General features: G+C 44.2%; 1 protein-coding gene and 1 long non-coding RNA gene across 6 annotated transcripts in view; one reads left to right on the forward strand and one right to left on the reverse strand.

The window, feature by feature from the left end:
* The window catches only part of LOC140410975 (uncharacterized), a 251362-nt gene that overhangs the window by 175009 nt on the left and 51909 nt on the right, over window positions 1-24444 (forward strand). For both annotated transcript variants that reach the window (XR_011940771.1, XR_011940772.1), the window contains exons 2-3: window positions 13502-13584; window positions 20768-21036. This is a non-coding gene — a long non-coding RNA (uncharacterized lncRNA). The remainder of the gene's footprint in view (window positions 1-13501; window positions 13585-20767; window positions 21037-24444) is intronic.
* Window positions 1-24444, reverse strand: part of ascc3 (activating signal cointegrator 1 complex subunit 3) — an 813859-nt gene that overhangs the window by 131932 nt on the left and 657483 nt on the right. For all 4 annotated transcript variants that reach the window (XM_072499844.1, XM_072499840.1, XM_072499842.1 and 1 more), the window contains 4 exons: window positions 23115-23252; window positions 22871-22991; window positions 21317-21449; window positions 14785-14910 (listed from right to left, as the gene is read on the reverse strand). In XM_072499844.1, coding sequence (XP_072355945.1) covers window positions 14785-14910; window positions 21317-21449; window positions 22871-22991; window positions 23115-23252 — 518 coding nt within the window. The remainder of the gene's footprint in view (window positions 1-14784; window positions 14911-21316; window positions 21450-22870; window positions 22992-23114; window positions 23253-24444) is intronic.

Genomic DNA, 24444 nt, shown 5'->3' on the forward strand with positions numbered 1-24444 from the left:
CCCTGCAATATGGCAGGTGTCATATCCTTTGAAGGAGCCCCCACATTTAATTGGATTTGTTTATTGTCACGTGTACTGAGGTACAGTGAAAAGTATTTTTCTGCGAGCAGCTCAAACAGATCATTAAGACATCTTCAAGACGCGGAAAGGAGCTATGGGACTCTCAGCTGGATGCGGAAACAATGGAGCAAACTGCCTCCACCTCATCCTCAGCCACAGGGGGAGCACCTTGTAGGACTGGGTACGAGCACACGCAGTTAATTTCACCTGTTGGGTCGCCTAAATGAACTTGTTTCATTTGTCATTGATTTATCTTGTTATAATGATTATGATGCTGATCAGACTTGTGTGGTTTTAAAGCTTGAGAAAGTAAAATTAAAGTTATTGGCGGGGGGAGGGTGAGAATTAGTGCCCGTGTCTAGTGCAGTTCCATGGACTGTGATGTGGGGCATGACCATGGTGGTAATGGGCTTATTCAGATATGTGCACTCATTGGATCATTTCTCTCTGATGGAAGGTGAATGGAGTCACTTATCATCGGGCTTAGAGGTGTTAAAGTGAAATAATGCTGAATCAATGTGGTTCTTAAGGCCTTGCCAGCTTGCCAATCACGGTGAGCACTGGAATGGCCTCAGCAGTCTTTCTCGAAGGATAAAGCTTCCATGCAGCGCCATCTTTGCCCACCAGTCCCTGCTTTCTGTTTCTTTCCCGAAGAAGAGTGATGTTCTCGGTCCTCCTCTTCATACAGATCCAGTCCTCTGTCATATTGTAATTTTGTGCACCACACAGCAGAGAACCATAGTACAAGACACCATGGTTGCCTCATATTGGAGGATACTCAAAGCCACTCATGCTCAAGATGCTGGTGGTCTGTTCAATATAGGCACACCTGCAGCACTGGAGACTCTTGCAGGATGACTTCTGGGAACTGAATGAACATGTGCTTGTTGAGGTCATATTCAGTTAGTGGAAGACTTTTCTGTCAACAATTTGACTGGCTGGTCTGTCGGTGCTTTGATGGCCACGTGAGTACAGTTGATGGCCCCGTAGATCTGAGGAAATCCATTGACAGTAGCAAAGCCCTTTGTGTCTCTGGAGGTCCATTTGTCTCAAAATGGATGTGGTTCCCTGCCTTCTGGAACAGTGACCTGTGTGAAGGTGGGATGAGTTGCTAATTGTGCAGATACCCTCAGGTCTGCAGTTGATCTCTGGAATAACCTGAATGTCTAAATATTCAGGGCTGCAGGGAGGAGACTGCCATGAGGATGTCAATGTGAACCAGAGCCTAAATGTTCAAAACCAACTGTTCCTACAGTACTTGTGCTTCAGATCAGATGTCTCTTTTCCTTTGCATCCACTCTGTATCCCTTTTTGGTCACCCCACGGCCAGCTTGCCTCTGCTGAAGCGCTTCCCTGCTACTCAGTCCAATGTTCAAATAGCCTATTCCCATCTCAACTCCCTCAGCTGTTGCTTGATTATTCATTGGCTTCCTTTGCCAACCACTGCAGCCCAAGTTATGCCAGCAGTCTGACGCCACTCTGAAGGCTCCTCCCTCTCACTGTTGACAAGAACAAGCCTCTCTACATCAGCAATGCCATGTGCCACCAGTTATGCAGCTGAGCAATATTCTCCCTCTTTTAAATAGGCTGACCATGATATCCATCATACTCCATGTCTTCCAACTGCGTTCAGGCCAGCTGCACCCCAACATGTCCCAGATACTCAGTTTTCCAAATTTAAAACTGCTCCAGCGACGGCCTGTTAGTGAACTCATCAGTGAGCTCAATGAGGGTTTAATTGGAGGAGTGCAGTTTTCCAAATGGCTCTCCCCTTCCTGCCCTTTGAAAATCACATTGGGTTCTGGAGGTGGTGGGATCCCTTGCTGCCCTCCGGGAATGCAATTTTCAAATCTGGCCTGGCATCCTTCCCTCCTCCACCAGCAACTGAAAATCCAGCCCCAGAAACGTTTCATGTTCAAACTCTGTGGCTTGTTAGTTGATCAAAACTGGACATTATTAGAGGCATTACATTTGGGTATCTTGGTGTTATATAGAGCAAAAAGGAAAGAGTAACGTGGACTCCTGGGTATAGGTATTATATGTGTGAATGTTGGGTGAGGCATGAACTTTATATCTATTATACTGTTTGGACTCAAATTGCTTGCTGACTTGAGAGTTGTGTTGCAAGGTGGATGCTGGGGTGGGGGAGGGAGTAGGAGAGGCAGCCGAGAGAGAGAGAGAGGGAGAGAGCAAAGCCAATCCGTAACAACCTTGTATAAGTGGAATTTGTGAAGTAACCCTTTACTTGAAACAGATTTTGAGGCGCACAGTTAGGTGGTGGCTCCAACCAGGAGTACAGATCTTTTGTTAGCGAGAAAAAGGAAGAAGTGTCTCGGGAAAAGAAAGAAAAATGGCTGGGATTCTACAGCCATTGGGATTCTCTGGGCTGGATTCGCCATTTTTGGGACTATGTCCCCACGCCGACAAACTGGTGTCAAAAGACCCCATATTCATAGCCCTGCAGGGGCTAGCAGGGTCCTGTCGTAAATCTAGCAGCTTTAGCTGCAGATACGGATCCCCGCACTTCCGGGTCAGAGGTGGCGGCCTCCAGTGGCCACGCGTGCTCCATGGCGGACTCAGACCGTGCAGCTGGACCTCCTAAATAGTGCCCTCGATCGGCCACGTGTCCGACCCTGCCCCCTGATTGGCCCACCCCGGACCATGGCGGCCGTGGATTGTGTCCTCAGCTGCCACGCGAGTATCCCAAATGGCAGGACCATGTTAGATCCATGCCGTCGGGACTTTGGCCAGTCGGGGGCGGAGAATAGTGGCGCGGGCCTCTGGCAATGGCCGCAGGTAGGGGATACGCCATTCTTCGGGGGCAGGAAAATTGAGGCACTGGTCCCGATTCCATGCGTTGAAACGAATTCTCCGCCCCGGCGCCGGACGCAATTTTGGCATCAGGATACGGAGAATCCAGCCTTTTGTTCCCGCTGGCAACAAATCCCGCGAGTTTCCCGGCGGCGTGGGGTGGCTTCAATGGGAAATTCCATTGACATGCAGGAGGAAGTTGAGAATTCCGCCAGTGGCAACGGCGCCCTGCCGAGAAACAGGCGCCTAGGGGGCCGGAGAATCTAGCTCATTATGTGCTCACAGGCTTGAGTGCAGGGCAGCGGGAGTCAAAGTTTAAAGAGAATGTTCTTCATTGAAAACTAAATGACAAGGAAATGGGAAAAAGATAGGTAAGAAGAATCCACATAATCTAACTTATTAGCATTTTACAATTTCCACATTTGACAAGTCTGTGAAATATTTCAAAATAACAGTCAAAACATATTATTTTAATTACGGAGTCTGTTATTCGTACAATGAAGTGATGAGATGAATGATTAAGCAATCTCATTCGAATTAGCACATAATTGGGTCATAAAACTGCAACACAATATTGCAGATTGGTTTAACACATCTGCACCAGGTTTACAAGTGTAAGCAAGAGGTTTTTAATAGAACATTAATAAATGGCCCATATGGTGTATACATCATCTTTTTTCTATCCTTAAATCATTGTGTGATACACTTCAAGATAATTATAAATGCAAGTGTTATAATTACCAGTGAGGATGTGGAACAAGTCATTTTAGCTTTAAAGTTGAAGAAAACTTGGAGGTTTGAATTATAACCAGTGAGGTAGGGAATATTATTTGAAATTGGGTGAAAGAATCCCAAAAGATTAGAATTTAGCATCTCAAAGACATTTGAAGAAAAACAGCTTCACCAGGTAGCTGTAATTTCATGTTCTCAATTTAACAAATTGATCAGGTGGTTTTCAAAATCTAAAATAATAGTTTCAAGGCTGCTATACCTTGAAAGGAAGAAAATAAGATTGGCACTTATATATAGTGGCTGATCATTGACCTCAAAAGTATCTGAAACTGCTGCACATACAATAGGTAGAGATGGGTAGAGATGGGCTCTTGATTTAATGTCTTAACCCAAAGACAATTCCTTCAGAATTGCATCAAAGTATGGGAATAAATAGTTAAAATCCTTAAGTTGGGGTATGAGACCCCACAACCTTATGACTCTGTGCTGAGAATGCTATTTACCGAGTCAAACCTACACCTTCAACATTACCCTCACCAATTAGTATATGACCATATTCCTCCTCTTAGTAGTCCTTCCCTCTTTTCTTAATTTGCTGTCCTCTCTGTCATGTAGTTTATCCTGAATGTGTCTTTTGCCTCTTGCTTACTGTACGTCCTGTTTAATCTCATGCCCAACCCAATTTCTCCCATATTCTCAGCAATTGCTTGCCACCTCCCCTTGCCTCAGATCATAAGATTATAATAGAATCAGGAGTAGGCCCATCAGGCCTGCTCTGCCATTCGATAAAATAATGGCTGATCTAATTGTTGCCTTAACTCGACTTTCCTTTTCCCCTTAATCCTTGAATCACTTGTTAATCAAAGATCTGTCAGCCTTGAGTATATTCAACGACCCACAGTTCTCTGTGGGAGAAATTGCAGACTAATTGTTTAAGCTTTTGGGTTGCTGTAAAGTAAAGGAGACCAGAGTTCTGCTTCTCCTAAAAACACCTTGATTACTTTGATCCAACTTCACACACAAATCTTCACCAACAAATAGTGCCACCTGTAACCCTTTTATATATCAGTGACATTTATATATAATTGACATCAAATTAGTATTTATTTGGAAGGTCTGTTAACCCATTCCGAACACTAATAACCATATTTTCCTCTTCCCCATCATCTTAAATGAGTGACCCCTTATTTTTAAACTGTGCTCCCTAGGGCTTGGTTCTGTATGAGTGAAAAAAATCCTCTCAGCATATATGCTGGTACCTTTTCTGAATCTAGGGAATTTAGGAAGATTATAATCATGCCATTTCCTTTAATATACTAGGCTGCAGGCAATTTAGTCCAGGATTATTGCCAGCCTCATCTAGCCCATTCGTTTCACTTGTACTCTCTCGCTAGAGGTTGTGATTGTTTTAAGTTCCCCCCTTCCTTCTGTCCTCTTTTCTACTATTCTTGGAATATTTTAATGTTTTTTGCTGTGAAGACAGATGGAAAATACTTGGTCAAAGCCTCTGTCATTTCTTTGTTTCCCATGACCAATTCTTCAGTCTCATCCTCTAAGGAATCTACCCTCGCTTTATCTACTCATTCACTTTATATATACTTGTGGAAACTTTGCCAACTCTGTCCTCATAAACATAAATAAAGGCAATACAAGGTTAAGATACTAGATTCAGACTGAAATTTCTCACGCTCAAACTAAATGAGAAATTTTATCATGTTAGAATTTATCATGTTAGAATTATTCTTACTTTAAAACACTTTAGAAGGAGAAATGGAGGCATAGGCTATTTTCAAAATGGGAAGATGCTTCGGAAATCAGAAGCACAAAGGGCCATGGGGCGGGATTCTTCGGAAACTGGTGGGGCGGGCAACTCCGGGGCGAAGGAGTGGCGTGAACCACTCCGGCATCGGGCCGCCCCGAAGGTGCGGAATCCTCCGCACCTTCAGGGGCTAGGCCGGCGACTGAGTGGTTTTGCGCTGTGCCAGCCGGCACGCAAGGGGCTTGGCACCACGCCAGCCGGCGCCGAAGGGCCTCCTCCGGCCAGCGCGAGTTGGCGCATGCGCGGGAGCGCCAGCGTGTGCTGGTGTCATCCCAGCGCATGCGCAGGGGGAGGGGTTCATCTCCACGACGGCCATTGTGGACCGGTACACCAGCCAGCACGGAGGAAGAGTGCCCCTATGGCAGAGGCCTGCCCGCGAATCGGTGGAATCCAATCGCGGGCCAGGCCACCATGGGGGCACCCCCCAGGGCCAGACTAAAGGGACCATCTCAGACTAAAGGGACGATCCTTTAAAACAGAAATGAGGAGGAATTTCTTCAGCCAGAGGGTGATGAATCTGTGGAACTCTTTGCCACAGAAGGCTGAGGAGGCCAAATCACTGAGTGTCTTTAAGACAGAGTTAGATAGGTTTTTGATCAATAAGGGGGTCAGGGGTTATGGGGAGAAGGCAGGAGAATGGGGATAAGAAAAATATTAGCCATGATTGAATGACAGAGCAGACTCAATGGGCTGAGTGGCCTAATTCTGCTCCTATGTTTTATGGTTTTACCGAGAGGATTCTTTACTATGTGATCATTAATTAATCCTGTCATTTTACACATTACCAGGTTTAAAACAGCCTGTTTCCTGGTTGGTGCCAGAACGGATTGTTCTAAGCAACAGTTATGAATACATTCTATGAACTCAACCTCCAGACTATTTTTGGCAATTTGATTTGTTCAATCTGTAAGATTAAAATCTCTCATGATTATTAGTCACTTTCCTACATTACCTCTTGATGTATCTGCTCTACAATGTATCTATTATTGGAAAACCTACAAACTAACTCCCACCAGTGACTTCTTCCATTAGCTACTTCTTATCTTCTCCGAAGATGATTCTGTATTTTGCTACTCTGAACTAAGATCATTTCTCTTTACTGCACTGATCTCGACTTTAATTATCAGAACTATCTCTCCTCCTTTACTTTCTTCTTGTCATTCTGAAATATCAACCACCATTGAAAATTCTCCAGGTACCCGATGGGCCGAGCGGCCGTTGGTTTCTGGCCAGTCCCGCCGGCGTGGGTTGGACATGGTCCCACATGTCGGGACGTGGCTGGTAGGCCGGCTGGTGCGGTCCTCGGGTGGGGCATGGGGGGATCCGGCCCCGGGGGTGGGGGCATGATGGCCTGACCCGCGATCGGGGCCCACCAATCTGCGGGCAGGCCTGTGCCGTGGGGGCACTCCTTCCTTCCCCGCCGGACCCTGCAGGGCTCTGGCGCGGAGAAGACAGCCCCTGCGCATGCGCTAGAATAAGCTGTCCGGTCTGCGCGGAACCACGCCGGAGGTTCTGTGCATGCGCCAACTTGCGCTGGCCCTTCGTCGCCGGTTGGCACGGCGTAAACCCCTGCGGCGCCGTCCAAGCCCCCAGAAGTACGGTCAGCCCGACACACCCGAGTAGTTTGCGCCGCTTTTTATGCCGCCGTCGGGCCATCGCGGGGATTCGGGAGAATCCCGCTCTTTGTCTCTGTAATGGCTAACATATCATACTCAAGAGGAAATGTCCTTAGCACTGACATTTGGCATGCAACATAGCCTTCGGGACTAACATTCTCAGATGCAGAGAACGGTGTGACCCCTCCTAATAATAATCTTTATTAGTGTCACAAGCAGGCTGACATCAACACTGCAAAGTTACTGTGAAAATCCCCTAGTCGCAACATTCTGACGCCTGTTCGGGTACACTGAGGGAGAATTCAGAATTTCTAAATCACCTAACAAGCACGTCTTTCTGGACTTGAGGGAGGAAACCGGAGCACCCGGAGGAAACCCACGCAGGCACGGGGAGAATGTGCAGACTCCGCACAGACAGTGACCCAAGCCAGGAATCGAACCCGGGTCTCTGGCACTGTGAAACAACAGTGCTAACCACTGTGTTACCGTGCCGCCCAACTATAGCTACATTCCTTTTTACCTCCTCCATATGAGTTTCCCTGCACCATGTTGCCATGTTCAGTTTACTGATCCTCCCTGCACCATCCACACAAAGTATAAGAACATTAAACCTGTTGTATGACTGCAAGGCTGAGGTTCCTCTATTGCTACTTTCTGGGTTCTCATAACTGCCTCACTGCAATGACACTCTCCTTTCCCTAACCACGGACCAAATCAGAAGTACCTTGACTAAAGGCTGCTAAAGGCTTTCCAATAATTAAGCAAAAAAATACAAGAAATGTAATTTCCTTGCATTGGAATATTTGTTTAACTTTGGATTTGGATTTGTTCATTGTCACGTGTATCGAGGTACAGTGAAGAGTATTGTTCTGAGTGCAGTTCAAACATTTAGTCCATGAAAAGAAAATACGTAATAGGGCAACACAAGGTACACAAGGTAAATACAGTGTTATGGGCCAGGGTTTAGAGAACCCCAAAGTGTATCATGGAGTTCACCTGACCCACAACCTTTAATAAATTGTGGTATGGGGAGCACACGGCCCACTCTACAGGTGTGGTACAGCAGAAATGAAAAAGTATTTAAAGTAAAGCAATGTTTTTAAAGTAAACAATGGTTATTCTATGAACTCAAGTTAACCTTTTTAAAACATAGTGAACATATTAGCAACCATCAAACCCCAAAGAATACAACACTAAGTAATCCTTAATAACTTCCCAAACAACATCCAGAAGACAAAAGAAACACCTTTTAACAGAAGCACATCAGGTTTCCATTCACTACTGAGAACACTTATAATTCTGAATTCACCAAATGATCAAGAGATAGTCTTTTCATGGCAGAGAGATCAACAGTACACCTGCTTTGTCTGGCTTCAGCTCCAACACTGAAAACGAAACTGAAACACACCCTGCAGCAAACTGCCTAAAACAAAAGTAAAAAGTTGACAGACAGCCCAGCTCCGCCCACACTCTGACATCACTGATAAACACCCATTTCTTAAAAGTACTCTCACATGACAATAGACACCGGCATCAGGTGAAGCATACAGTAGTGTAGTATTAATCAGTTCACTCCATAAGAGGGTTTAAGAATCTGGTACAGTGGGGAAGAAGCTGTTTCTGAATCTGTGATTCTCAGACTTTTGTATCTCCTTCCCGATGGAAGAAGTTGGAAGAGTGAGTAAGCAGGGTGGGAGGGGTCTTTGATTATGCTGCCCGCTTTCCCAAGGCAGCGGGAGGTGTGGGCAGAGTCAATAGATGGGAAGCGGGACTTGTAATCTTTGATTACAATAATAGTATTTGGCCAGGTCAAATTGAGCTTCTGGAGTGAGTCATGTGGCGCGGTGATTAGCACTTGGACTGCGGCGCTGAGGCCCAGGTTCGAATCCCAGCCCTGGATCACTGTCCGTATAGAGTTTGCACATTCTTCCCATGTCTGGATTGGCCACGATAATTGGGAAAAAAATAATTGGGTACTTACATTTTTTTTTTAAAGTTGATCTATTGGAGACCACTTGATAAACCAATTTAAAAATGAAATTGGAAAACACTTCTACACTGGAAGTTTGGAACTCTCTTATACAAATTGATGTTAGATCAATTGTTAACTTTAAATTTGAGATTGACAGATTTTGTTAATCAAACCTGTTAACTAATATGGGGCAACGGTGAGTAATATGAAATTAGGCTGCAGGTCATTCATTGAATGGTGAAAACAGGTCTTGGGGATAAATTTGTCTCCTTTACTCCAGTTCCTTTGTTTCTAACTCATTACTGTCTACATTTGTTTTCAAAATGATGCAATGAAACTATTTTGTTTATGGGGAACACCTAGCTGATAGGAAATTCCTTTAAAATAATGAGTAGAATTTGCTTACAGAAGGTAACATTTTTCTGGTATCTCCCATCTGGAATCTATTCATTGTGCAACTGCAAACCATATGTAGAAGTACTTTAACCCCTCCCCCTAAAAATACATTGTATTCTGGTTAGTTTTTAGAATATGCTTTGGTCGCTTGGATCTCTCACAGTTGAGGTCGCCTGCAATCAGGAGGGCAGACAAGTGAAAACCATAAGTTTTAAAAACAGCGACAAAGACGACTGGTTTTCCTCTGCTTCTTAGCATCTGCGGCTGCTGTTCTTATTGTGCCTTGTAAAAACATCTGTTTAAACTAACAACAACTTGCAATCATTGGAAGATAACCAGAAAACAAAACTTATACACAGCCCAAGGAGGAGGCATTAGGAAAGATGATCTGAAGCTTGGTCACTGGGGTAGATTTTAAGGAATGGTTTAATGGAGGAGAGAGGTGGCGAGGCTCAGGAAAAGAAACATTTAGTGCCAAGATAGATTTTAAGGAATGTTTTTAATGGAGGAGAGAGGTGGCATGGCTTAGTAAAGGAAACATTTATAATAATAATTATAATAATCTTTATTAGTATTAAAAGTAGGCTGACATTAACACTGCAATGAAGTTACTGTGAAAATCCCCTAGTTGCCAATTCCGGCACCTGTTAGGTACACAGAGGGAGAATTCTTTTGTCCAATTCACCTAAGTACGTCTTTCAGGACTTGTGGGGGGAAACCCCGGAGTGCCCAGAGGAAACCCACGCAGACACGGGAAGAACATGCAGACTCCGTACAGACAGTGACCCAAGCCGGGAATCGAACCCGGGTCCCTGGTGCTGTGAAGCAACAGTGCTAACCACTGTGCTACCTTTTAGTGCCAAGATGGATTTTAAGGAATGGTTTTAATGGAGGAGAGAGGTGGCGTGGCTGAGGAAAGGAAACATTCAGTGCCAAGATAACTGATAATAAAAATGAATAAAGGAAAGGTCTTAGGAAGGGTGGGCGAGAATGTTCAAGCGATGGTTGGTTGCAGGTCTGCTTGGCATCAGTGACATTTATGGGATAGAGGTGGGAGGAGATGAAAAAGTGGCCGTTGCATTTTCTGGCGATGTGTGCCAACTGGTGCAAAGCATTGTGAGCAGCTGGGGTGTATTTCCAACATCATTTTCCTGCTCTTCAGCTTTCACTCCAAATTGCCCGAGGAATCGTAGAATCAAAGAATTCCTACTGTGCAGAAGGTCCATCGAGTCTGCACCGACGTTTTGCAAGAGCAACTTACCTAGGCTCACTCACCCCCCCACTAACCTGCACATCTTTTTACACTAAGGGGCAAATTTAGCATGGCCAATTCACCTAACCTGCACGTCTTTGAACTGTGGGAGGAATCCCACACAGACATTGGAAGAACGTGCAAACTCCACACAGTCACCCAAGGCCGGAATTGAACCCGGGTGCCTGGTGCTGTGAGGCAGCAGTGTGTTAATCACTGTGCCAGCGAGCTGACAGATCTGAGCTCTTTGACTTATTTCTTCCATAGGTCCTAGCCTTTGCTGTTGTGAAATGTGCAGAGGACAGGAACCACAACTATCCTGCTGACCCGGGCTGGTGTTTACCGAAGGAAGCCGCAGATCCGTCCAGGCACCTGAAGCGCATCTTCAGCATATTGATATCCTGTTCAAGCACACATCTGGGGCAAGATGGAATTCATTGTAGCATTTGTGGGCTTCAATGGTGGTATTTCTCACAGATGTAATGAACCAAGTTGTCTACCAGCCATCCCTTAAAGCGATCTGGGAGCTTGCACTGCTACAGCAAGAGTAATGTGTACAGCTCTGGTTACTGCATTATACAAAGGATGTAATTGCAGTAGCAAGGTTACAGAGGAGATTTATGATGATGATGCTAGGAATGGAGAATTCTAGTCATGAGGAAAGATTGGATAGGAAGGATTATTTTCTTTGGAAGAGAAGACGTTGAGGAGATATTTAACTGTGCTGCATAAAATTATAAGGGACTTTGATAAAGTGAATTGGAAGTACTTCGTTTCCTCAGAGAGGTCAATAACCAGGGGGTATATATTTAAAATAATTGGTAAAAGGATTAGAGGGAGTTGAAGAGAATTTATTTTTCACACGGAGGGCGGTAGGGATCTGGAACTCATTGCCTGAAAGGATGATAGAGGCACACATGCTCATTGCATTTAAAAGGTATTTGAGCGTGAACTTGAAGTACAGTAAGCTACAGCGCGATAGACCTGGAGCTGGAGATCTCTTTTCTATTGGCGCAAGCACAATGGGTCTTCTTTGTGCCATTGTAAAAGCATCAGGGCAATGCCTGGGGATCTTGTGCACATCAAGATGAACATCTTTTTGTGATTGCTATCAGTTGCACATTAATGGAGTGGAAGCCCTTGCAGTTGACATGTACTCCTGGTCATTCTGTCAGGTTCTGATTGTCACATGTGCGCAGACAATGATGGCCTCTACCTGTGGAAAACTAACCAGCTATGCGAAGCCAGACCACCTGCTCACTCTGACTGGCATCAGTGGTAAAGGTGACATAGGGCATGGTTCAACGGAAAACTTTCTAGGTTCATTTGTGGTGTGCGTTTTTCAGGGAGTTTCCAGCCGGCACTACCGGCGAGTTCCCCACTGCTATCCAATGACACTTAGTCACTTTTATTGGGCCTGGGGGAGTTTCTCACTGGTTTAGCCCACACAGAATCTTTTTCTGCACTGAGGAGCTGAACTCAGAGATCCGGCCACCATTTTGAAAGGGTGCCCTGATCTCTAAGTGAGTTTCCCGGTCCTCCACACTCTCCATCTATGGGTCCCCACAGATGGGCACTACCCCACACCCTGCTATGGAATTCATGCCCCACCCCCCGCACCCCCACAAGTGAGGACACCCCGTTCTATGGGGATTCCCCCCAACTTCAGGCCCCCCGCATCCCCTTACAGGACCCCACCCATCAACCCCCAAACCTCCCAGAGGCCCATACTTACCTGCCCTGCACAACCCCTACCCTTCAGACCCCCCTCCACCCTCCTTTCATGAGCATGGACCCCTCAGCTCCTGAAACTTGGCAGTGTCACCCGGGCACCCTTGCACTGCCACCTTTGCACCTGGGCAGTGCCACCCAGGCACCTTGGCAGTGCCAGAGGACAGTGCCAAGGTGCCAGCTGGGCAGTGCCAAGGTGCCTGCATTCCAGGGGGTGGGCCAGGGAGCCACTGCACTGACCCTGACAATCAGGGGTCTCTGATGGTCTGGGAGACCTCCCCCCAGGTGCTGTTCCGCCTGGTGCACGTTTGTGTGGACCAGTGCTGAACCGCGCTTGGCTGCAGCCTCAATGGGGGTTGGTAGAGCCCAAGAGGCCGGTAGATATCAGCTAAATTCACTGAATTTGGTCTCGCTTCTTTTGGGCGTGCTGCAGATTCCGACGCTTTGCGGGCCTTGGGTGGATCCCGCGAGGCATGAAGACTGCCAGGAAGCCTGCGAGAAGCCTCTCCCGGGATTCACCGGCCGCACGCGCTTGAGCAAGCGCACAACGTGGCCAGTGGATCGCACCCATAATCTGTGGCCCTGACAAACAATCCATCAGTCACCAGTCTTATGCATTTGCACCCTGCCCTATGGGAGATCCTGGCCATATCTGCGGCAAAGTCCTCGATGGATCCAGAGACAAAAAAGTTGAAGACAGTAGTGACTCTGACATCCACTGCTAAAGTGTGGCCCCAGGTCCAGGAGACTCAAGGAGGCTGACATCACTTGACGTGACATCCTGAGCTGCCTGAGATAATAGTGCTCCGGCATGTCAAGGATCTGATCCTCTGCCTGTAGGAAACCTGCACTTTTCTCCAAAGATGCTGCCTGAACTACTCAGTATTTTCAGCATTTTCTGGTTTTACCTCTGGCCACAGACCCTGTTTCATGGGTGTTGCCCACAATGAGTTGCACGTCTCGTTGCTGTTCAGTAGTATTGCTAGCCATCTTGGTGCTCACCACAGGTAGCAACAGTATACCCGTCTGCATGTGACAAAGCAAACAGGCAAAGTGTATGAAGTATCCTTTTGTGCAAAGTAGCCTCTTAACAAACTTTTTTCCACCAACAGGCAAGAAAGTTGCTCTGAGTACTTGTGACAGAGATTGCTTCAGCCCTTTCAATTATCACTACATAATCATTTCGGTTTCACAGGTAAGTTTCATGAAGACTGAAAAAACCTCTGGCATCCGTGTTAAAGTGAAAACAGTATGTTACTATGAGCGATTAGCAATGAGAAATTGACAACCCAACTTTTCTGAGGGGTTCTGTGCAGACACCCTAATGTGCTGGTGTCAAAAGTGGAAGTCATCAAGTTAGAAGGCAGCATGGTGCACAGTAATTAGCACTGCTGCCTCACAGCGGCAGGAATCCGGGTTCAATTCCGGCCTTGAATGACTGTCCGTGTGTGAAGTTTGCGTGGGTTTCCCCCGGGTGCTCCGGTTTCCTCCCACAGTCCAAAGATGTGCAGGTTAAGTGGATTGGCCATGCTAAAATTGAACCATTGTACTCAAAGGTCAGGTGGGGTTTATGAGGGAGTTGGCCTCGGTAGGGTTCTCTTTCAGAGGGTCGTTGCAGACTCTCCTTCTGCACTGTAGAAGACACGCTGTCACCTTGCAGGTTTCAATAACTTGTGCTCTTCTACATGAAAATTCAGCCCAAAGTCTTTTGGATTTTCCATCTGTGACATTCTGAGGATCACAGTCTGAGGATTCAGAGTAAACCATTTCAAACAGAGATAAGGAGACATTTCTTCACACAGGGAGTGGTGAGTCTGTGGAATTCATTACTACAAGAAGTAGTTGATGCTAAAACGTTGAATATATTCAAGAGGCGGCTAGATATAGCACTTGGGAAGAATGGGATCAAAGGCTATGGGGAGAAAGCAGGATTAGGCTATTGAGTTGGATGATCAGCCATGATCGTGATGAATGGCAGAGCAGGCTTGAAGGGCCAAAAGGCCTCCTCTTGCTCCTATCTTGTATGTATCTATGTATGTATATCTCCTCAATGAACTGTGAAAAGCTTCATTCTCTTCATCATCCTTTTTTGTAGCTAGCCAACCTTGATCTGACTTTGTTTTGTATGCAAACAGAAACATGTTCTCTCTCATCCCAAAGTTTTCAGTTATCTGACAGACAGTACTGTCTAATGCTTTGCCCCGGCAAAAAAACTTCAGAGTGCAGCACAGTGTTAAATTTAGAATGCATCACTTTGGCTAAAATGTTGTCGGATACGACGCTGGTGCCAAGTTTTAAATGATGATTTAAAAACTGTGTAGCTTGATAGGTAAATGCAGCAAGTAAATTTGCCCGATCGGAACCAACTATGCAATAGAAGGGTATCATTACTGACCTGGGATTCATGATAAGACGTCGAAAAAAGTAGGTCCATGTAATGTAATCCATGGCATCTTGCTTGGATGAGACAGTTCCAGCAGAAATTTCAGCATTCATGTGATCAGAAAGCACCTCCAACAAACTGTAATGTGTGAAATACAAATGAGCAAGGCCACTCTTAACCATCTTGTAAAGTCTAGCAGTCTTATGTTTTAAATGGACTCTTTTAAAGTGAAACAGAATGCCCTAGAATTGAATGGTGTGAAGTTGTGCTGAATTCTGCCTTGCGATGAATCCATGTATCCTGGTTTCCATGGGGACAGTGGGCCCAGCTCAAATGTTATTTAAAGTCACCTTTAACAGCTAGACACAAAGGAAAAGCAACTGGTCTTACTGCTGCAGAGTCTCAGAGCCAGAAAAACCAAAGGATTTGGTGGGAGGGAGTAGACTCACACAGTGCCCTTATGCCATGCAGAAGAAAAGGACTGTTTCTGGGTAAATAGTTGGTGAGGATGGAAGATGCCAGATTGGAACTACTTTTGAGGAATTAAGAATTGTGAAACGTTAGAGACCATGGAATCTCCAGGGGAACCTGACAATAGGGGATCCATTCAATTATGCTAATGGGTTCAGTGAAGAAGAACCTGTTTAAAAGGACACTGGAATATTCACCTCGGCAAGGCAGGGAGAAGGGTCCCAGTTAATGCCAGTAGGACTTTGACTTAAATAAAGACTACCTGTCTGTGGAGAGCGCAGTGTAAAATATAAATACAGTGTGAGGTTTTCTGCCATATTAAGAAATTAAAGGAGGATAGGTTTTCTGCGGTTTAGTGTATTTTCTTTTAGTGTATCTTCACACACACCTGTTTACCCTTTGGGGAATAGTAGGGGTGTGGTGGAAAGATTCCGGAGCTGATTCCGCCCATTGAGCCATGTTATGACTACTCCTTCCATGGCCACCAAGTCCTGGTGTTGGACTTGAACCCAGAACTTCTAGTCTAGCGGTAGGGGTGCTACCACAAGATCTCCTCTTTAGTGTATTAATTGGTGAACAAGAAATATTTAGTCGATGTTGATTTAAGGTTGCTTGTTTCAGTGAAAGTCTTAAAATGTGAACTTTTTATTTTTTCCCCATAAATTTAGAGCACCCAATTAATATTTTTCCAATTAAGGGGCAATTTAGCGTGTTCAATCCACCTACCTTGCACATCTTTGGGTTGTGGGGGCGAAACCCACGCAAACACGGGGTGAAGGTGCAAACTCCACACGGACAGTGACCCAGAGCCGGGATTGAACCTGGGACCTCGGCGCCGTGAGACTGCAGTGCTACCAATGCGCCACCGTGCTGCCCTTTAAAATGTGAACTTGTTGGTCACTGGGAAATCCATATCTCTTTTTAGAAGTTACCAGTCTCGATGGGGAATGCAACACATCACACAGGAATAAAGTTGATATTGAAGATTTGATTGCTTTTATCTGCACTCAAGCAAGGGAAAAGAATTCCTCCAAAGACTATTTGTAACAAAATCATAAACTTATGCCTTATGTTCACTATGGAGTACAGAAAAAATAATGTCTATGATGATATGTTTGTGGCAGAAAGCACCCTTCTGTTTCAGAACTAATTCAGTATTGTTCTCACACAGCTACTTTCTATTGACAGGTATATTCAATGGCTAGGATTTTTATGTTTGCAAATGGAACTGCTGCTGTCCCGCGTACATGTAAAATCCAGCGTGAAGAATTGGGTCATGAACCTAATGTCAATATGTTAGTTTTCCATAATATAGCTGATGGGAAGATGTTGCTCACCGCCCCATTTTAGAAAGAAAGTGACCCATGAGCTTGATAACAAGCCGATTGACCTAAATATTACATTAACCATGCCATAATGCAGTTGTGTGCACCAGGGTGAGGGCAGGGGAGTCCACTATTTCACCGTCTGGGGGAGGAGGCTGCTTTATGCACCCCTGCCCAAGGTGATACTTGCACTTTCTGCCTCACCGCATCGCTTCCGAAACGGTGCCCCTGTCTCCCTTCCCTATTCCTCCCCACCCAAAGATCATGCCCTCAGGGATTCATGCTGTCTTCATCGTGGGACTGACTGCAGTTCCAACAGCACTATTGAGTTCTAGTGCTACTAGGACTGCTGGCCAGATTCAGTGGCGACTCTCGAGATCAAACGTTCCTTCCACAGAGGCCGAAGTCACACTCTTCGCTTGTGGCCGCTGGCAGTGTACCATTGGTGCAGAGATGCAAATTTTAAAATTGGCGGGTTTGTGAGGGACTTTTTTTATTGGCACCAAAATTGGTTTATAGAAACTGGAAGATTTAATTTTCTTTTATTTTCTGGTTAGCATTTGTAACCTGTATTTTGGGAATTGCACTCATAACTGGCCATTACTTTTTGTAAAGGAGCAACTGGACTAACTAAGTATGTATTCATTCATAAATAACTATACTGTCAGTTACCCAATAACTTTTCATCCATTTTTAATATGACTAGAACAGTGTACTCTCAACGTGACAGGCAATTTTGACTTACAATCATATTCAGGGTTACAATCTGATTTCGCAAAGATGCGAAGGTCACTTATTTTTTGCTTCTGTATAAACCATAAACACATACCTGCAAAACTCCGAATTTTGGTGGAAGCAGACAGCTTATCTAGCTAAATTTCAAGATAATATTTCATTTTAATTATGTTTTGTCTCATGTTAGCTACCAGGAAACAGAGAGCAGACACAAATGGGTTGTTTTAGGGTTTGTAAGATGTAACAAGTTGAGGGCCATAGGGATCAGTGCTGGAGCTGTAACTATTTACAATTTATACCAATGACCTGGGTGACAGGATCAAATGTATGGCAGCTAAACTTGCTGGTGACACAAAGATAAGTACGAAAGCAAGTTGTGAAGAAGACATCAGCAGTCTGCAGAGGGATATAGATAGGTTAAGTGAGTGGGCAAAAATTTGAAAGATGGAATATAATATGGAAAAATGTGAAATTTGACAGAAAGAATAAAAAAAGGATATTATTTAAATGGGGAAAGATTGCATAACTCCATATATAAAGGGATTTTGATGTCCTGGTTCATTGATCACAAAAAAGTTTTGTGGCTTATGTTGTGGCCTAATCTATACTGGGAAGGTTTCCCTGCACTCGACTGACTTTGGTAGGATTCTTTAAAACTACTTTTATTACACTAAATACATGATAAGACACGAAAGTAAGAACATCACTCTTGTATGGACACTATTTCAACTTCTCTACCGGTCGAATATCCTTTATCTGTACATCGGAAAACATTCAAAAACTGAATGTTTAATTGTTTAATGTTTAAACCGGTTATGCAATTAATTTGTACGTTAATAAAGCAATGCAGTATTATATTACAGGATCATAAGCGTTACCAGGTAAGAAATCGGGGGCTGAATTCTGCGCCGCCGGGATTCTCCATTTTGCTGGCAGCCCGGGGGTTTCCCGATGGCATGGGGCTGCCCCACAATGGGAAACCCCATTGACCAGCCGGCGAAATGGAGGATCCCGATGGCATGCCGCACCAGAAATTTGGTGCGGGGGGGATGGAGAAGCCAGCCCAGTGTGTGTGATGGCAAATCGAGAAACAACCTAGCATTTGTAGACTGTAGCTAGCCAAGGCTTAAGCTATTCTAAGTAGGCCAAGCCCACAATATATTTAAAAACCGAATAAATGTGAAAACCAAAACTTAATCAGCCCCAAGAGTTTCAGATAAAGAATCTGAACCAAGTCTCTAGCACATGATTGCTGATCTCCCTGTTACATCACAACACACATCATTATCTCATTACTATAATTATTAACCCATTATGCTGCAATTAGTCTGCAGGTACAAGTGATTAGGAAAGCATATGGAATGTTCTTATTGCTAGGGGAGTGGAATATAAAGGTGTGGTTGGTTTGCTCCAGTTGAATCAGTAGTGATTAGACCAGATCTAGATACTGTTTGGTCTCCTAATGTAAGAAACAATATATTACATTAGAAACAGAACAGGGAAGGTTCACTCGTATGATGGGGTTATATGGAGGAAAGGTTGGAGACCCTGTATCCATTTGGGTTTAGAAAAATAATAGGCGATCTTATTGAAACATACAAGATCCTGCACGGTCTTGAAAGAGTAGATAATGAAATGATTTTTCTCTATGTGGAAGAAACTAGAACTTGGAGACACAATGATAGAGTATTGATTTATTGATAGTTTTAGATGCTAATTGAATGCATTTAGCAGAGAGGTAAAGATTATTACAAGTGTCTTGACTGTGAGAATCCAGTCATTGCTTCACATAATGAATTAGACTGTGGGAATCCAGACATTGTTTCAGTCAATGTTTCACATGATGAATCTGCCATTGTATTCCAGTGTATTCAGCAATAAGAATGTATCAATTTATCAGTTCCAGCAAGGACTCCGGGCTGAGCTGTGGCGTGAGAAACCTATCCAGTAATTTTCCTAAGACTGCACAAGCAGACGCTGAGCTAGCCTTGATAGGCACCAGTCAACAGACATCCATTTGAACAAACCAGGAGGTCTCAGCTGAGAATTAGAAACCAATGAGATTAAATGAGGGATTAAAACAGAGATACGAATTCCCTTAAACGTAGGACCTCGTGGTCAAGGTCTTCTTCCTGAATTCTTGAATCATTTATCTATTTGTTTGTGTTTAAAGTGATTTCTTTATGCTTTTGTGTGCTTTTTGCCATGAGTTTGACCCTTTTATGTATCTTTTGATATTTAATTTCTAAAGTTTTGATTAAGTTCTTAACCAAGTATATTCAAGCGAATAATTAGAATAAAATTGTATTTTGACATCTCCAATCAACCGGACTATCGTCTCTTATTAGAAGGTAAATTAAGAGCCCCAATACACAGTTTAGAAATAAGGGGTCTCCCATTTAAGAGGGAGATGGGAAGAATCTCTTTCTCTCAGGGAGTCATAAATCTGGGGAACTGTCTTCTCCAGAGAGGGCTGGAGGCAGGGTCAGTGAATAGTTCGGAGGCTGAATTAAATACATTCTTGATTTATAAGTGAAATAAGAGTAAGGTGGGTAGGAAGGAAAGTGGTGTTGAGGCCACAATCAGATCATTTGTAGTATTGTTGAATTGCGGAGCAGGCACACAGGTCTGAATGGCCTACTCCTGCTCCTAATTCAAGCAGAGCGACGGTAATGTATTGGTAATGTCACAGAGCTTGTAATTCAGATGCCCAGGCGAATCCTCTGAGAACACTTGTTCTAATCCCACCACGGCAGTTGATGGAATGTAAGTTTGGATTTGGAATTGAAAGACAGTCTTAGTAATAGTGACCACGAAAGCATAACTGATTGTCGTTAAACCTCATCTGGTTCACTATTGTATTTTTGGGTGGCACAGTGGCTATCTGCCTCACAGAGCCAGGAACCCGGGTTCGATTCCAGCATTTGGTGACTGTCTGCGTGGAGTTTGCACATTCTCCCCATGTCTGCATGGGTTTCCTCCGGATGCTCCAGTTTCCTCCCACAGTCCAAAAGGACTTGCAGGTTAGATGGATTGGCCATGCTAAATTGCCCCGTTGTGTCCAAATATATGCAGGTTAGCTGGGGTTAGAGGCCTCTTCGAGGGTCAGTGCAGACTCGATGGGATGAATGGACTCTTTCTGCACTGTAGGGATTCTATGAAATCTGCCATACTTTCCTGGTTTGGTCGCCATGTAGATCAACAGTAATGTGGTTCATTCTTAACTACCCTGTGTCCTTTAGGGAAGGACGTTTGCTGCTCTTATCCAGTCTGGCCTCCTAATGACTCCAGAGCCATAGCAATGCGCTTGATTCTTAAATGCCCTTGCAAATCTAGTAATTCACTCAGTTCAAGGGCAATTAGGGTTGGGCAGCAAATGTTGGCCTTGCCACATACCATGAAAAAATAAGTTGTTCGCATCACTATAAGTGTGTTCGTAATTCTTCCCACATTTATAATTGCAGCTGCGGTGACTGATTACCCTGGTACTACAGCAGATTTGAATTAAGAAGAAGGTAGCAGATGACACACAGTCCTTTAAACTCCGGATCTGGCTTCAAAACTAAAAGCAAACTGATCGGGGATGGAAACCTCTCTGCTAAATGAAATTGGTCTGAGAGAACGGAATTTCACCACCATCAATCCAGTTTTTTGTTGCCAACAGTGAAGTACTCATAAATTGAAAATCACCCTCAGAGAGGCCATCGGGAATGGTTGGTGCGGGGAATAAAATGTAAGTGTACCCTTTTTAGCTGGGTTCAAAGCATACTATTCGGTCAAGTATAAAGAGCGAGCTTTGGTCTTCACCTCGTCTGAGTTTTACTTAACTGTGTCACACAATCATTGAGACAGAAAGTGGGCAAGAATTCCATTCCGTAGCACTGATAACCCTCAGGCAAACAATCAAGCATATAAAAGGTTGATCGGACACTTACAGACAAAACACGTTTTTAAAAAAGTCACATGTTCATCTGCAAATCCTGGCATTATGCAATTCTCTTAATATAACTCACCTTGATTCAACAGGGAAAGGTTCATACAGAAACTTTTTGTAGAAGTCTTTTTTAATATCATGGACTAATATCACAGCTTTGCCCTGGTCATCAAACTGAGGCCTGCCTGCACGCCCCATCATCTGCAGAACATCTGAAGTTTAAAAAAAATGAGAAATGTCTTATTTTACTTTGTTTATAATTTTTATAAAGTCCTTGTTGCAGCTAGACGCCAGATTGTGAGATCATTTCAAAAGAGGAAGATCATTTGTCCACCCTGATTCATCCATTTAGGAAGATCCTAACATTCATCTACTGTAAAATGTAATTGTTTGAGTGCTGATTCCTTGGCTTAGTGGTAGCACTCTTCCTCAAGTCAGAGGGTTATGAGTTAAAGCCCTAACTTTAGGATTTCAGCACAAAACCCAAGCTGAAAAGAGTGATGTACTCAGGGAATGCTGCAGTGTTGGAGGTGCTATCTTTTAGATGAGATGTTAAATCAAAGACCCACCTTCCATCTCAAATGGACATTAAAAAACTCTCAACATCACATCAAAGAGGAGCAGGGAAGTTTTCCTGTGTCCCGGTCAGCATTAAGAATTCATAGAGTTTTACAGCACAAAAAGAGACCCTTTGGCTCACTGTGTCTGCGCTGGCCATCAAGTACCTACCAATTTCATCCCATTCTCCAGCACTTTGTCTGTAGCTTTTGTATGCTGTGGCGTTTCAAGTGTGATTTGTTATGTTGTAGGTGTAACATAAGCGGCTTCCTTGTGGTGCACTTGACAAAGGAAGGTTCAGACGTGGAGATAACTTGAACACGTTTATTAAACTATTTACACTTCTATTACTCGGGTTCGACACTACTGCTAATCCTACTATAACTACCCAGACTGACTAACCAGCTGCTGCAATCCACGTGGTGGGTGTAATATTGAATCAGCCCTGTGTCTGCTCTCACTGACTGTCTCCACTGGAAAGAGGCAGATCATGTGTGTGGTGTCCTTTATATATGGGTTGGTGTAATGCCCTCCTGTGGTGGTGTCACCTCCGTGTGTATCGTGAATGTCCCTTGGTCACGTCCCATCTAACTGTTCCATTGGTTGAGTGTGTGTGTGTGTGATGTCACTGGTGCTCCATCTAGTATCTAGCTAGCCTACATGTATTTACATTGATGCACATCACCACAAAGTGCTCATCAAAATGCTTCATAAATGTTGTGAGTGTTCCCGCTTCTACTGTCCTTTTAGGCAGTCAGTTCTCTCGCCATCCTCTGGGCGAAAAATATTCTCCTCAAATCCCCTCTAAGTCTCCTGCCCTTTACCGTAAATCTATGTTCCCTGTACCGACCACACTAAGGGGAAAAGTTCCTTCCTATCTACCCTATCTGTGCCTCTCATAATTTGTACATATCAATCAGGTCCCCCCTCAGCCTTTTCTGCTGCTCAGTAATTTACATTTCTTCAAATTAAACCATGATGCAAATTGGGGCAAACATGCACCAGATTCAGCAATAACCATAAAATTGCATTAAAGAGAAAAGAAAGAGATAAACATCATATCTATGCTTCTTACCCGTAATTGCAAAGTCCACATAACGTCTTGTTTTTCCATCATAGTACTCAGTACCCTTAACAATGACTAAATGAGCAGGGAAGTTCACTCCCCAAGCTAAAGTGCTTGTCGCAATAAGAATCTACAACAACAATGAGGACAAACAGAATCAAACGCATCAGAAAATTACATAGACAAAGACATGGCCAAATAAAGGACTTTTAAAATGTTTCTTTTGGAAATCTTGAGAAAAGTGGGTCGTCACCTGGATTTTGCAGTTCACAAAGAGTTCTTCCACATGCTTCCGGTCATGTTCGTGGAGTCCAGCATGATGTAAACCAATGCCAAAGGCTAAGGTAAGTTTTAGATTGGAATCTCTCACCATCTCAATGATATCACTCATCTGTCCAGATGTAACAACAGTAGAAACAATTATTTAGTTTAAAAATCATTTCGCCATGACCATGTTTTCAACAGGACTTTTGTAGAATATAGCGCACAGAAACAGGTCATTTGGCCCAACCAGTCCATGCCAGTGTTTATGCTTGAGCACAAGTGTATTCGTGGAGATCCTAGAACTGCATTAAGTACAATTCACTTTACAATCATGCAGTCAGCCTGCCTACTCTTGCATAAGTACATGAACTGTAATTCTGTCTACATTAATGAAATCTTTTCCAGAATCACTTCAATATGGTCACAACATAGCCTTTTAAAACAGGTATATTCCTCATCATTAAAATGAGAAATATGATTAGTTTAGAATATGGTGTGAATTGGATAAACTTCTATAATTGATAATCTTGTAAAATTCTTCTGGCTATTAACATGACAATGTAAGCCTACAGCATGGGAACTACATACAGCTGTTCTGATCTGGAGACGATCAACATTCAGTACTGAAGTTAACTTAGCTCACAGCAGCTCCCTGGATACTAAAACAGTATGGCATATTTTGGCTAAATAAATTGCTGTGAACAGTATGTATTAAAAATATTGACAAATATCTCAGACAGCGAAAGAGGGCAACTGAAACTTAAGTTTTGAAGCATTGTCATATCTCTCCCTCCCTCCTGCTCCCTCCCAATAGGAAGGGAGCAGGAGGGAGAGAGAAAGAGAGAGAGAGGAGAAGGAATGAGGGCAGTGTTCCAAATTAATCAGCATTCTAATGAAGAAAGAAAAAACTTATACTTTCAAACATCATTCATGACCTCTGGCTGTCTCAAAGTGCTTCATAACCAATGAGCTGATTTAAAAATTTTGTCGCTGTTGAAATATAGGGGGCTGGATTCTCTGCACCCAGACGCCGAAATCACAGCCGGCGCAGGGTAGAGAATCGATTTCGCCGCACGAAACTGGGGCCAGCGCCGATTCCACGATTCTGCGGGCCCTGAAGAGTACGCCGCGCTGCCCAGCACCTACCTGGGGCCATTGATGGAGGCCCACTCCGCCCCTGACCGGCCGAAGTCCCGACGGCGAGGATCTAATATGGTCCAGCCAGTCGGGATACTCGCGCGGCAGCTGTGGACACAGTCCGTGGCCGCCCTGGTCGGGGGGGGCGGGCCGATCAGAGGGACTTATACGCTACTGGGAGA

This window comes from Scyliorhinus torazame, chromosome 4 (genome assembly GCF_047496885.1).
Source record: "Scyliorhinus torazame isolate Kashiwa2021f chromosome 4, sScyTor2.1, whole genome shotgun sequence".
NCBI classification, from domain to species: Eukaryota; Metazoa; Chordata; class Chondrichthyes; order Carcharhiniformes; family Scyliorhinidae; genus Scyliorhinus; species Scyliorhinus torazame.